At 43.1% G+C, this 12,312-nt stretch overlaps 1 protein-coding gene across 3 annotated transcripts in view; it reads right to left on the bottom strand.

Annotated features, from left to right (window-relative positions):
* XRN1 (5'-3' exoribonuclease 1) overlaps positions 1-12,312 on the bottom strand; it is a 223,576-nt gene that overhangs the window by 10,301 nt on the left and 200,963 nt on the right. For all 3 annotated transcript variants that reach the window (XM_082248988.1, XM_082248987.1, XM_082248989.1), the window contains exons 40-41: positions 8,441-8,554; positions 6,156-6,273 (exon numbers count right to left, since the gene is read on the bottom strand). In XM_082248988.1, the coding sequence (XP_082105114.1) occupies positions 6,156-6,273; positions 8,441-8,554 (232 nt within the window). The remainder of the gene's footprint in view (positions 1-6,155; positions 6,274-8,440; positions 8,555-12,312) is intronic.

Below are 12,312 nucleotides of genomic sequence, written 5' to 3'. Positions count from 1 at the left end.
GCCAGGTTCTGCTGTCCAAGCTTTTAGCCAGAAAGTCTTGCACATATGAACAGAGATAAGAGCCATCCTGGATGTTTGTCCAATGATGTGTTCCAGGATACTGACACAGAAAAGAAAAGCAGATGGAAGCTGTTGTAATCAGTCTGCAACATTACAAACCTAAAAGACAGGGTCATGTCATTTGTTCATAGTCCTGGTCCAGTCTTCTGCGGTTTGACAAGATTTGGTTGTAGGGCTGGGCCAGCCAGGGTAAAGAGAGTTTTTAAAAACGTCTCCAATTTCCTGTTGGAAAGATCTTTAAATGATACAGCATTTTCAATGGGTAGAGTGAGATATTTGTTTAGGTAAGAGACAGCAGAGTCAAAAATCCTTTTTAGGAGTGACCCAGTCATCATAGACTGTACATTATATATGTTAATGAACAGGGAATGTTTTACAAGGCTTTGTAGGTCTCTTTGGATCTAAAGAGGCGTGGCGAAATGGAGTCCAACTGTAAAATGCCAAGGCTTTTGCTGACAGAGGCAATGAGCTTTTTAACATTGGCAAGCATATTGCGGAAACATCATTTTTCAATATAGTGACAGTGTGGGGGAGAGAAATCTTCTGAAGCTTCCTCCCAACACTGCTGCTACATCCTCTTCATTCCTCTGTCATTCAGCATCCTCTAGTTCTGGTATATCATAGTCTGACTCTGGTTGAAAACAAAGAGTAGGTAAAGATGCAGAGAGTTTTTGAACTCTGACTCTGGACAAAGATGGCTGAATTTAGGCTGTAATCTGTCCCCAGAAATATTGACATATTAAAAAAAACAAAAAAAAACTGCTCTTGTTAAATAGGCTGCTTATTTTACAAAATCACATCATGGGGTCCAGGTATGGCTCCCAAGGTCTTAACGAGGTTGCACAGATCCAGATACATTGCTTCTGTAGACAGTGAGGATATTTGAAGAAATCTTTACAAAAATAATAACATAGTGACGCTGGTTTCTTCAGGAAGGAGAAGAGGTCCATCAGCTACAGACATTAGCAAAAGACTGAGGACTCACAAAGTGGGGTAGTGTTACAGGGGAGAGCCCTAGGGGGTGTGTCCACAAAAGCTTGCCAGTGTCCAATCACTGAAAGGTACAAGCCTATAACCCATGGTGTTTGCTTAAGTTGCCTGTGTTGACTGTACGGATAAGACAATGGGATTTTTGTACTTACCGTAAAATCCATTTCTCAGAGTTTATCGACGGACACAGCGCTCATAAAATCATAACTACTAGGTTATAGTGCCTCCTCCAGGAGTAGGACTAGGCGGAACAAAAACACCTGGCTACACCCATGGGCTGTTCTCAGCTGGTATATAACCCCCCTCTCTGCTCTAGGTAATCAGTTTAGTAGCAAGCAGTATTATAAGTGTCAGAACTCAATAGAGGGGTGGGTGCCGTGTCCGTCGAACTCAGAGAAATAGATTTTATAGTAAGTATAAAAATCCCATTTTTTCTTTCGTTCAACGGACACAGCGCTCCATAAATCATAACTACTGGGACGCCCAAGGCAGTGCCAAAAGAAAAATGAGGGGTGGGGAAAATAACCCAAGGCTAAACATAAGAGCCTATAACCAGGACACAGAAGCTTTAACCGGGTCACAGGAGCACAATTTGAAAAATAAAAAAAGTTTAAAGAAGAAAAAAACCCTCAAGAGGGAACAGCTCCTCTTAAACAGCAGCCGGCAAAATTTTGCAGTCAAAAGAAGCATCCGCAGATGCCAAAGTATCTACCTTATAGAATTTTGTGAAAGGATGCCTCGACGACCAAGTGGCCGCCTTGCAAACTTGCGATATTTGTGGCAGATGACGGAAGGCCCAAGAAGTACTCAGTGCCAGAGTAGAATGCCCCATCACAGGGAAAGGTAGAACCTGACCTTTAATGGAATAGGCCTGAGTCACTGTCTGCCTGATCCATCTGAAGATGTTAGCCAAAGAAGCGGCCAGCCCTTTCCTTGTTCTGTCCATAAACACAAAATCGAGTCTGAACTCTGAAAGGACTCAGTAGCTGCCAGATACACCCAAACCGCACAAACCACATCCAAGGTACGCAAAGCAAATTCCCTGGGATGAGCCAGCTTGGGACACAAGGAAGGCAGCACAATGTCCTCATTCAAATGGAAGTCAGAGACAACTTCAGGCAGGAATGATGAACAGGGATGAAGAACCACTTTATCCCTATGGACCACTAAATAGGGACTGCGACAGGATAATGCCGCCAATTCCGATACCCTGTGGGCCGAGGTAATAGCCACCAAGAATGTCACCTTACGGGATAACGTAGGCAAGGGAATCTCCTGAATATTCTCAAATGGAGGTTTCTGGAGAACCAAAAGTACTAAATTTAAATCCCATGGTGGCAAAAGAAACCGTACAGGTGGAGCCACATGTTAAACCCCCTGAATGAAGGTACGAACTAAAGAGTGCGTGGCTAGGGGTCGATGAAAGAAGATTGCCAGGGCAGACACCTGGCCCTTGATGGTACTCAAGGCCAACTTCTGATCAACGCCCTGTTGAAGAAAGGTTAAAATCCGAGCCACAGAAAAGGATCAAGGATGAGCGCCAATCAACTCACACCAAGAAATGTACGCTTTCCACGTACGATGGTATATCTTGCTGAAAGACGACTTCCTTCGCCTTCACCATAGTAGGGATAACTGATCCAGACAGACCTCTATCCCTCAGTACTTGGCTTTCAATAGCTAAGCCAAAAAAAAACAGCGACTGTAAATCAGGATGGTAGATCAGCCCTTGGGACAACTGGTCTTCTCTGAAAGGAAGCCCCCAAGGGACGTTTATGGCCACCAGACTGATTGCAAGATCCTCGCCCTTGAGTCCTCGTAGGAATTGCGGAAGAAGCCTGAGACGACGATACTGGCCTTACCTTGGCCCTTGGACGCCTGCGGGATCTGCCAGAGGAACCCGTGATCTCGCCACAAACCTTGGTATCCTCCTTTGGAGCCGAACCTGCTAAAGGAGCTGCATGTAGGACTGTGCAAACAGAACTGTCTTGAAGGTGGATACCACCAGACTCAAAACCTATTGGCAAAAAGGGAGAGAATTATCTGTGTGACAGCAGCCGGGGGAATCACGGCCTGTGGTTCCTTAAGTTTGTCCAGAGGAAGGACCACCCTGGTCAGAATGAGAAACAGACCTAGATAAATCAATTCCCTGGACAGGGATAGGGGGGACCTTAGGTAGTTCGGACATCACTTGAACCTTTGCAGGAATTAAATCCGCACAAAGTCTCAGGACCCAAAAAAACTGAAAAGGACAAGCTATGTCCCCCTTTTTGGGTACCCCCAAAATAATCATTTTGTGGATCCCCTTGACGCTCATGAAGGAGGTCCACGAGGCTGGAAACCAGTGAAGATGTCCCCCCACCCCAATAATGGGTGAGGGCAGATCTTGATGCTGAAGGAGTCTTGTCTGCGGGTCCAGGGAAGCTAGCTCTAGGCTTACCAGACCAAGGATGCTTGGAACCTCCAAGGGAAGATTTGAAAGATCTAATTCCCTTATTCTCCATCCCAGAAGCACAAAATAATTTTCTTTGTGCTGAGATGGAGGGCCCCCGTCTGCGACGAGGAGCCTTCCCTTTCCTAGACTACGGCAGGAAGGTACTCTTCTCCCCCGTGATACCCTTAATGATGTTATCAAGGGCAGATCAATGAGAGCTTTCTTAGAGGCCAAAACTAAAGCTGCATCACAAATAAACTGCAGCCCATGAACCAACTGGTCCGCTAAACCAACATAAGCAGTGGGGACCTGCTCACCTCCCAATCCCTGGTGCAAAAGCTTGGCCCATTCAGTTAGGGTTTGAGACACCAGGGCTGAGGCAAAGACTGTCCGCAAGCCATAGTAAACATGCTGTGTGCCACAGCCTCTGCTTTCCTGTCAGCCGGGTCCTTAAAGGATGGGGATTCCTCTACTGGGATCATGTTAGCTTTGTTCAACCTGGAAACAGGAGGGTCCACCACTGGTGGACTATTTCACATTTTTAAAAGTGACTCCTCAAAAGCGTAACGTACAGCAAAACGTTTGTGGACCACAAAGGGTCATTTTGGTTGTTCCCATTCCCTACAGGAAAACCTGTCAAAATAAGGCACATAAGGAAACACTTTTGGAGTGCGAGGTGACTTATGCGTACCAAACGACACAGCCACGTCTAGGGCTACATCAGCCACATCCTCCATTTTTAAAATCTCAGTGCACTTACAGTGCGTTTACCATTTTTAATTTGCTGCTGCAAACATGGAGGAATCATCCTCACTATCGGATGGATCTGGGTGTGTGATTTTAAGCCCCCCTGGACAGGCTGCGTCCACGTTGGGAACAGGCTCAGAATCAGATGAGACAGACTGAGCAGGGAAAGGCTGGGGACGCTTCCTCCTGGGCCTTTGCCCACATGCCACTTCCACCCGGGACACTAAGGACTGCAGGACCACCGTCAGTGCAACCATGGGAAGCAGGGGTTCCGAGGGACCTGCCCACTCCATGAGGGGGTCAATGAGGGAGATGTGACCCTGAGGCTCCATAAGGAAACGAAGACCTTGCAGTACAAAAACAATCTTTTGGCACCACTAAAAAATCCCCCCAAGGCTCAGGGTACCTATCAGCAGACAGAAAGATAACAGGGACCCCCAGGACTCACCCTACCGATTGGAGGAGCGCTGAGAATTCGGACCCAGCATCACCATGGATGCCATCCCTGTTCAAATTTCCCCGGGCACAGGAAGAGGAAACTGAGGAGGAACTTCGGCATATCCAAGAGGCTTCGGTCATCTCCAGCGTCTCCCGGACTAAGGGAAAATGACCTCCGTGACATCATCGTGCAACACAAATATGGCTATCAGCTTGAGACCAGCCAGACTACTAGAAAGATTAAAACAGATTACCCAGAGCAGAGAGGGGGGTAATATACCAACTGAGGACGGCCCATGGGCGTTTCCAGGTGTTTTTTGTTCTGCCTAGTCCTACTCCTGGAGACGGCAATATAACCCAGTGGTTATGATTTATGAAGCGCTGTGTCCGTTGATGAACGAAAGAGAAAAGTAAATTTAATAACATTAAATTATGGTATAGCTTATGTTGCAATTATATATACTATTTTACTTTTTAATTTATCAACACCCTTTATGTTCTGCCTAAAGCAAACACTCTCTTCTCTTAAAGCAAACTTGTGCTTTGAGCATGCAAGGCAAATCAACAGGTTTCCTTTAATCCTCAGAAAACGTAAACCTTTCCCCTGCACACCCAAAGCTTTAGCAAAAGGCTGTGGGTGTGCTATGGCAACTTGCAAAAATCATAAGAAATAAAATGAGTAAAAACATATAAAGAAGTGCAGCGCAAAATGTCCAATAAAAAACAAAAGTCTATATATCTAATGGGGTGAACCAGAAAGCCTAGAAAGCAGCAGCAAGTGCTTCCATGTGTTGAAACAGATCCAGAAAACACAAGTAATGTATGACAATCCCTCCACCTCCAAGATGCTTGCTCGCTCCCCTTATTTAATAGACAACAACGCGTGTCCATTTAAGGATGACAATGTTTTTTATTGGAAATTTTGCACTGCACTTCTTTGTATGTTTTGACTTAAGCCCCGTACACACGTACCGATGGTCGGCATACAAATGTTCCTCTTTTCTCCCCGGGATGTCGGTGTCTGTTGAAAAGTGCAAAGACAGCACAAGGACAGCACAAGAATTTTGTCTGCAGACTTCAGCTGACTGCAGAAGTGATGTCATGTAATGGTTAACTTTCCCTGTGTTTTTAATTTTCTGAGCATGCCCAGTCTTGCAAATCTGCGGTCTGTCGGCCGAATTCTGTACTGACAGGCGAACAATCGTCCGTTCTGGTGTCGGCATACAAAAATTTTCATGTTTGCAAGAAAGACTTTTGTCCGCGGATTGTGCGCAGACATCTGTCGGAGGCACCATACTAACACGCGTACAATCGGCAGATCCTTCGTCCACCGACGTTTGTATGCCGACGATCGGTACGTGTGTACGGGCCTTTATTCATTAGGTGTTGTGAATACCTTTTTAAGTGTTCAGCTGGCATACGATTTTTATATATTTATTTTTTATAAGAAATAAAATATATTCACATTGTGAACGTGTGAGCTTACCTGCTGGTTGAGGAAAGACCACTGGCAATGGTCCAGAAGGTACCCCTGCTCCAAGAGGCTGATAATTTGGAAAAAGAGGTGATGGTGTTTGCAAAGGGAAGTTTGCTCCAACTGAACTCTACAGGAGAAAAGTTAACAGAAACATTTAGTAGATCAAAGGCAATATCCACTGTGGTCACCTTCCCTGGACAGACTTTTTTTTAGATAGAAGAAAAGTAAAAATGATTGTCCTTTTGCCAAAATAATTCACACCCTCTGGTTTATCCTTGCATTTTAATTTACAGTGCATCCTGAAAGCATTCACAGCGCTTCACATTTTGTTATGTTACACCCTGATTCCAAAATAGATTAAATTAATTATTTTCCTCAAAATTCTATAAACAATACCCCATAATGACAACATAAAAAAAATCTTTGCAAATGCATTAAAAAAAAAAAAAAAAAAAAATCACATCTACATAAGTATTCACAGCCTTTGCTCAATACTTTGTTGAAGCACCTATGATGCTACAAGCTTGGCACACCTATTTTTGGGTAGTTTCTCCCATTCTTCTTTGCAGGACCTCTCAAGCTCCATCAGGTTGGATGGGGAGCATAGGTGCACAGCCATTTTCAGATCTCTCCAGAGATGTTCAATCGGATTCAAGTCTGGGCTCTGGCTGGGCCACTCAAGGATATTCACAGAGTTGTCCTGTAGCCACTCCTTTGTTATCTTGGCTGTTTGCTTAGGGACGTTGTCCTATTGGAAGATAAACCGCTGCCCCAGTCTGAGGTCCAGAGCGCTCTGGAGCAGCGTTTCATCAAGGATGTCTCTGTACATTGCTGCATTCATCTTTCCCTTGATCCTGACTAGTCTCCCTGTTTGTGCTGCTGATAAACATCCCCACAGCATGCTGTTGCCACCACCATGCTTCACTGAAGAGATGGTATTGGCCAGGTGATGAGCGGTGCCTGGTTTCCTCCAGATATGAAGCTTGCCATTAAGGCCAAAGAGTTCAATCTTTGTTTCATCAGACAACACAATGTCACAAGGGGCGGAGTCTTGTGGTGACACCACCGGATAGCCACACCCCATGGCTATAAAAGAACTGGCAGACATCGGAGAGGAGACAAAGGCGGGAGCCAGCATCAGAGGAGGACTGGGTCGGCAGCGGATAAGTTAGCAGCGGAGATGAAGACACCAGCTGTGGAGAAGACAGCAATGGAAGAGAAGACCGCACTTGTTAAAGGGGGCTTCCAGATTCCAATAAGACTCCTGCCCGCAGACCCCCACAACCACCACCCAGGGTTGTCAAGAAGAGGCCCTTGTCCCAATCAACACCGGTGTTTTTTTTCTCAAGGGCCCGGTATGGTCGGATCAAAGTCACATCCCATTCATTGAAGTTGCATGGAAGTCGGACATGAAGTTGCATGGAAGTCAGACATGAAGTTGCAGAGCAAAGTCAGATCGGAAGTCATACGACTTTCATGATGGATCAGTGTGAACATAGCCAAAGGCTGTGAATACTTATGTACATGTGATTTTTTTCATTTTTATTTTTAATAAATTTGCAAAGATTTCACATTGTCATTAGGGGGTATTGTTTGTAGAATTTTGAATAAAATAATGAATTTAATCCATTTTGGAATAAGGCTGTAACATAACAAAATGTGGAAAAAGTGAAGCGCTTTGACACTTTTGGGATGCACTATAGGTTACTTTAAATGTTGCTTAAAAAGCAATGACTCATGAAATATGTTTACAACAAGCAAAATGATCAATGTAAACAAACTACAAAGCTATAAAGATGGTCATGGCAATTTTAAATGTAAAAAGATTATTTGTTAATTATTTAATTCTCATATGTTCACAGTGCAAAAATCTTGAGTTAAAGGGGGTGTTAACCTGACTTAAGTAATTTGACCAAAGTATAAATATCTAGCATGATAACTTCTGACAAGTTCTCTGTCAAACATAAAACCAGGCTGAAATTTGTGACAGAGAGCTTGATTTGTCACAGCACAGCTCTGCCTATGTGTCCCTTTCCTCCAATCAGCTGTCTTGGCTGTATGCCAAGAATCAACTTCCAGTGCTGAACAGGAAGAGAAAATCTCTAACACCATGTGCACTTTCTAATAAATACATATAGCTGAAGACAGTAGATATGCAAGTAAAACTTAAGTAGGGCAATTTGTTTAATCTCTGTGTATCATCTGAGGCTGTTCACTTCACTGGGTATATATATATATATATATGTGAGGGTTTACATCCACTTTAAATGGAAATTTTTTTTTTGCATATTTACCAGTCTCTGCAGTGCATATAAGGCAGCCTTCTCCTTTGCATCATTTTCAGTATGACATGGAGGTCCTTGTATGGCTAAACCATTTGACAGCTTAACTTGACAGAGTGTCAAATTCTGCAACAGACAAAGAATTAAACAGATACATAATCCACTGGCAAAAGACATACAAAGCTGGCTTTGATCCAAATCTTCTTTCTTAATTCTTTATTTATAAACTATACATCGTTTATTTAATCATACATGGATAGTTGAAAAAGCAAATAAAGGCTAACTAAAGACAGCGTATGTATATTTTTAGTAAACCAGGCTAGTATTCTTTATAAAAATTAAAAAAAAATATGTTTCAACATTTGAATGAATAATATTTAATAAATGAATACATTAAAATGGTCATTTAAAATTATGATTTTAAGTCTTTATTAATGAAAGCATTTAAGAAAAAGATATTTCATATCATATCTGATTTCATATTCAAATCAGAAGCGTCTTGAACCGCAACCGATTCACATCAAGTGAACCGTACCGTCTTGCAATAGGGCCGGTTCACATACATCCAGGATGGCCGCAGTCTGTTTTTAAAAAGAGTTCTGTGCGATTTTAGGTCCGGTTCAGGTGTGAATTCAAAGTAAAAATTTGCACCTGAATCGCGCCTGAACCAGTGAACAAAAACTGCACCGGACTATTTTTAAAAATCAACTGCAAACTTCAGTTGGACATGTGTGAACCTAGGGTTAAATGGAATTGCCCAAAAATGTCAAAGTGGGCTTCTATTCTCATCATCACATTTTAAAACTATTAACTGTCATTTTGTAGTAACCTTTTGCCAAAAAATGGCAGCCAAGACAAAGCAATAGGCTTAACAGCAAAGCTAGACAATATCGGCTATCTCAATTTCTGAGAATCTTTATGCATTTATTTGTAAATCTTACAGGTTTCCTGTTTTAACTCTAATTCTTACATACAGTGATCATTTAATTGTCGAACCAGTGTGAACAAATGATACAGTGGCATATGACCTGCTCCTGATGTCACCCCAGACTGGAGTGCAATATAAAAGCTCTCTGTTGAGCAGCTACTCTATGAGCTAAGAATATGGGATGGCCTTGGTCACCATCTGAATTTCTGAATTGAAAGTATGGGGTTTTACCTGCTTTCTTGATTAGTGATTTTGCATTTTTGATGACACACAAAATTGCACCACTCTAGGTTTCTGATGGAACTACTAACAGAAGCACAATAACACAGAAAGGCAATGGAAGAATGCAAACATTCTTGAACCACCAAGCTTTTTAAATCACCATTTCAAACAGTATTTCAGCTCAATGCTTCCTAAAAGCCTAAAGCTACGTACACATACGGTCAGTTCAGGAGAAACTGGACGACTTACAGCCCGTGTGTACAGTTCCCTGTCCAACAGAAGCCAGTCTCACAACGGCTTCTGTCAAACGAGCATGCTGGAAAAACAGCATTTGACCAGCTCTCGCAGCTGATGTGTTCAGGCGAGTGGGTGGGGGGGGGGTCGTCCCCCTGTCAGAACACAACAGCTCAGAAGGGGAGATTGCAGCACCAAAATCGCGAAAATAGGGAATAAAAAAAATAATTTAAAGCGCCCCCGTTGCCGTGAGCTCGCGCACGAAAGAAAATGTACATGGAAATGGCGCCCGCAAATGAAAGCGCTGTTCAAACCACACTTGTGAGGTATCACCGCGATTGCCAGAGCGAGAGCAATAATTAAAAAAAAAAGAGCTACTCTCTAACTCTAAACTGGTAACCGTTAAAAATTTTAAAGCGTAGCCTATAGAGATTTTTATTGACCGAAGATGGCCTCCATTCCGCGGATGTGCGCAATTTTAAACCGCAACACGTTAGGTATCTATTTACTCGGCGTGACATCATCTTTCACAACATACAAAAAAATGGGCTAACTTCACGGTTTCGTTTTTTTTTTTTTTTTTTTTTTAAATGCAGGGAAATTTATTTTTTCAAGAAAATGGCGTTTGAAAAACCGCTCCGCAAATACTGCGTGACATACAAGAATTGCAACGACTGCCATTTTATTCTCCAGAGTCTTTGCAAAAGATTATATATATATATATATATATGGAAGAATAAACAAATTGGGTAGTGCGCTAACCTAATGTATATAGGAATCAATAAACATAATATTTAGTGATTAACACATATCAAAATAGGTGCAAAACATGTAAAGTCTTGTGATTGAGTCCGTGTTGATCAAGAGAACAAAAACTTTGAAAAAAAACACAAGTCTTTCAAACAATGTCGGGTATGAAGAAAGGTGTTCTGTGCCAAATAAACTTGCCACTCTGAAGAAAGTGATCGTGTTCCCAAATAAGATCCTTGATATTTGTCAAGGTGGCCCCTTACCGCAGAAAACCTTTAAGGAAAGCTTTCACATAATGGACTTTCTATGTCGTTGGTATGATGACACTTTATGGTAAAGATGGATGCTTACCAGAAATCAGGGAGACTTGAGCATGGACTACTATAAAGCAGGGAATTCCACGAGGAAGCCTGGAGGTTGGTTTGCTTTGCAATGGTGGGATTCAGACGATGTAGAGAGCAGCTCCATTCCCAGTTGACGACTCCTAAGTGGAAACGCGTCGGAAGGGGCTAGCTGCGACATCCCACATGACGTACCGTTCTGCAGGCGGCCATGTATGCTCTTGAGCTTGTTTTGTACATGTTTGTCTCGATTTATTAAGAAAAAAAGGTGGCTACTTACATCAATCGAGACAAACATGTACAAAACAAGCTCAAGAGCATACACGGCCGCCTGCAGAACGGTACGTGATGTGGGATGTCGCAGCTAGCCCCCTCCGACGCGTTTCCTATATACATTAGGTTAGCGCACTACCCAATTTGTTTATTCTTCCACATTTATTTTTTCTAGTGCTGCTTTCCGCTTTTCATCACTCATAATTTGCGCACCTTTCACTTTTCACCATATATATATAAAATGTTTGGGGGTTCCAAGTAATTTTCTAGCAAAAAATACAGATTTTAACTTGTAAACAACGTGTCAGAAATGGTCTCGGTCCAGAAGCGGTTAAAGAGGACCAGGTCCTCTAAACAGCAGCCTGCAAAACCTTGTGGCCAAAGGAAACATCTGCAGATACCAACACGTCCACTTTTTAGAACTTTGTGAAAGTGTGCACCGAAAACAAGGTGGCTGCCTTTCAAACCTGATGGAATAGACCTGAATCACTGTCTGTCTGATCCATCTGGAAATGGTCGCAGAGGAAGCAGACAACCCTTTCCGAGGCCCATTCATAAGCACAAATAGTGAGTCTGATTTTCTAAAAGACTCTGTAGTTGCCAGGTACACCCTAAACACCCAGACCACATCCAAGGCATGCAAAGCAATTTCCTTCGGATGTTTTGACCTTGGAAACAGGGAAGGCAACACAATGTCTTCATTCAAATGAAAATCAGATATGACCTGAGGAAGGAACATTGGACAGGGGCAAAGAACCACCTTATCACTGTGAACCAAGTAAAGTGGATGACAGGGTAATGTCGCCAATTCTGAAACCCTGCGCGCAGAGTTGAAAGCCACCAAAAAGACCGCCTTCTGGGACAGCGTTAGCAGGGAAATCTCCCGAAGATTCTCAAAAGGAGGCTTCTGGAGGACCGAGAGCACCAAATTGAGGTCCCAAGGAAGCAACAGAGACCACACCGGAGGGGTCAAGTGCCTAACTCCCTGAAGAAAAGTACTTTCCAAGGAGTATGTGGCCAAGGGCCGTTGAAAGAAGACCGCTGCTCAACCCCCCGTTTAGGAAGGTCAAGATCCGAGCCACCGAAAAAAAGAGCGATGAATCCCAAGAAACTCATACTACGCAATGTACGTCTTC

Source organism: Pelophylax lessonae (assembly GCF_965119305.1).
Source record: "Pelophylax lessonae genome assembly, chromosome: 3".
Taxonomy (NCBI): domain Eukaryota; kingdom Metazoa; phylum Chordata; class Amphibia; order Anura; family Ranidae; genus Pelophylax; species Pelophylax lessonae.
This window is presented reverse-complemented; position numbering and strand designations above follow the sequence as displayed.